The 2,463-nt window shown below is 49.0% G+C and overlaps 1 protein-coding gene across 1 annotated transcript; it reads left to right on the plus strand.

Moving 5' to 3' along the window:
- Positions 1-221: 221 nt before the first annotated feature.
- On the plus strand, positions 222-2,166 carry LOC107459550 (D-3-phosphoglycerate dehydrogenase 2, chloroplastic-like). Its single transcript, XM_016077774.3, has 2 exons — positions 222-819; positions 911-2,166. The coding sequence occupies exons 1-2, from the start codon at positions 222-224 to the stop codon at positions 2,164-2,166; spliced, it is 1,854 nt and encodes a 617-aa protein (XP_015933260.3).
- Positions 2,167-2,463: the final 297 nt, after the last annotated feature.

Consider the following 2,463-nt stretch of genomic DNA (forward strand, 5'->3'; position numbering starts at 1 on the left):
CTGAAATGAAATTTCACTTGTATAATATTAGGAATTGAAATTAATGGTTTATAAGCTCCTCCGCAGTCGATTGGTTTATAAGAATTATTTATAGCCAGTGATAATTTAACGGCTTTGGAAATGAAGTCAAAGTTGTATATAATGAAGAAGGCCCTCAAAAGTGGAGAGATCAGCAAGAGAAGAAAAAGAAAAGTCTGTAAAATTGTATAATGTTTCAATCAATGGCGTCGTCTACGTACACCAAAGCCGTGTTTCCTTCGAGTACGAGATCAGCATCAACATCGCTTGCCTCATTAACCACCAAAAACCCCTTCCTGAGAGTCTCATCATTATCTGGTTCTCGTTGCGCTTCTTGTTATTGCCAGCGCGCGTGTGCCTCGGTGGTGAACGTCACCAGTGTGTTGAAGACGGCGGACTCGAAATCTTCGTCCGCACATGGTTCAAAACCCACCATATTGGTGTCGGAGAAGCTAGGAGAGGCGGGGCTGCAACTGCTACGTGAGGTCGGGGAGGTGGAGTGCGCATACGACCTGTCACCGGAGCAGCTGTGCAACAAGATCTCGTCGTGTGATGCGCTGATAGTGAGGAGCGCCACCAAGGTGACTAGGCAGGTCTTCGAAGCTTCCAAAGGAAGGCTGAAGGTTGTCGGCAGAGCAGGTGTCGGTATTGACAATGTCGATCTTCAAGCTGCAACGGAGTACGGCTGCCTTGTAGTCAACGCCCCCACCGCCAACACCATTGCGGCTGCTGAGCATGGCATTGCTCTCCTTGCTGCCATGGCAAGGAACGTTGCCCAAGCCGACGCCTCCATCAAAGCCGGTATCCTTCTATCCATTCTGTTGCTTTACCTTCTATTGTTGTTCATAATCATGCAAATATGCATAGGTATGTTTATGTGGTGCATGTGCAGGGAAATGGCAAAGAAACAAGTATGTGGGAGTATCGATGGTTGGGAAGACGTTAGCAGTGATGGGGTTTGGAAAAGTTGGGTCTGAGGTGGCGAGGCGAGCGAAAGGGTTGGGAATGAATGTGATTGCACATGATCCTTATGCCCCGGCGGACAGGGCCCGTGCTGTTGGGGTGGAATTGGTGTCATTTGAGAAGGCCATCGCCGCCGCAGACTTCATCTCTCTGCACATGCCGCTTACCGCAACTACTAAGAAGATCTTCAACGACGCCACTTTTGCAAAGATGAAGAAAGGAGTCCGCATCATCAATGTTGCTAGAGGTGGTGTAATCGATGAAGATGCCCTGGTCAAAGCCCTTGACGCCGGAACAGTTGCCCAGGCGGCACTCGACGTCTTCGCGGAGGAGCCCCCACCGAAAGATAGCAAGCTAGTGAAACACGAGAATGTAACGGTGACGCCTCATCTGGGAGCCAGCACAAAAGAGGCACAGGAGGGTGTAGCAATCGAGATAGCAGAGGCTGTTGTTGGAGCACTGAGGGGGGAGCTGTCGGCAACTGCAGTGAATGCTCCCATGGTTGCTCCTGAGGTGCTGTCAGAGCTGGCACCATACGTATTGCTAGCTGAGAAGCTTGGGAGACTTGCGGTGCAGTTGGTGTCCGGAGGGAAAGGCATCAAGGCCGTGAAGGTGGTGTACCGATCAGCGAGAGGACACGATGACCTGGACACCAGACTCCTCAGAGCCATGATCACAAAGGGCATCATCGAGCCCATATCAAATTCAATTGTCAACATTGTGAATGCGGACTTCACCGCCAAGGAGAAAGGGCTCCGCATAAGCGAGGAGAGGATAGTGGTTGACTCATCGCCGGAGCTGCCCCTGGATTCCATTCAGGTTCAGATCTCGAATGTCGAGTCCAAATTTGCGAGCGCTGTGAAGGTAAACGGTGAGATCAGCATCGAGGGGAAAGTGAAGGATGGGATGCCGCACCTTACGTGCGTTGGGTCCTTCGGTGTGGATGTGAGCTTGGAAGGGAACCTCATCCTTTGCCGCCAGATCGATCAGCCAGGGATGATTGGTCGCGTCGGAAACATACTGGCTGACCACAATGTCAATGTTAGCTTCATGAGCGTTGGAAGGACTTCCCGTGGGAAGATGGCTATCATGGCCATTGGCGTCGATGAAGAACCAAACAAAGTTGCTCTTGAAAACATCGGCTCCGTTTCTGCTATCGAGGAGTTTGTTTTTCTCAAACTTTAGTTCTCCTAGCCAACACTTACTACTTGTGTGTATAATACAATAATGTGCACGCCTGCATGCATGCACTTCTTCCCCGGCCCCTTGTTTATGCGACAAGTTTAGTTTCTCCATATACCTTTGCTTCTAGCTAGATTTTACTTCCATTCTTTTGATTGAAGATTTAACTTGCTTCTTTCTTCTCTTTCTTTCTTTCCTATTTATTTACATAGAAATTCAGCAAAGAATCCAGATGTTTTAATCATGGGGCAAAAATTAATATATATGTGCTTAGAGCAATGCTAGGGGCAGCAATTTTTG

This window comes from Arachis duranensis, chromosome 7 (genome assembly GCF_000817695.3).
Source record: "Arachis duranensis cultivar V14167 chromosome 7, aradu.V14167.gnm2.J7QH, whole genome shotgun sequence".
Taxonomy (NCBI): Eukaryota; Viridiplantae; Streptophyta; class Magnoliopsida; order Fabales; family Fabaceae; genus Arachis; species Arachis duranensis.

Coding starts and splice junctions, on each gene's coding strand:
- LOC107459550 (XM_016077774.3), top strand. CDS start 222: ATGGCGTCGTCTACGTACACCAAAGCCGTGTTTCCTTCGAGTACGAGA. Junction 820..910: donor CGACGCCTCCATCAAAGCCG/GTATCCTTCTAT, acceptor GTGCATGTGCAG/GGAAATGGCAAAGAAACAAG.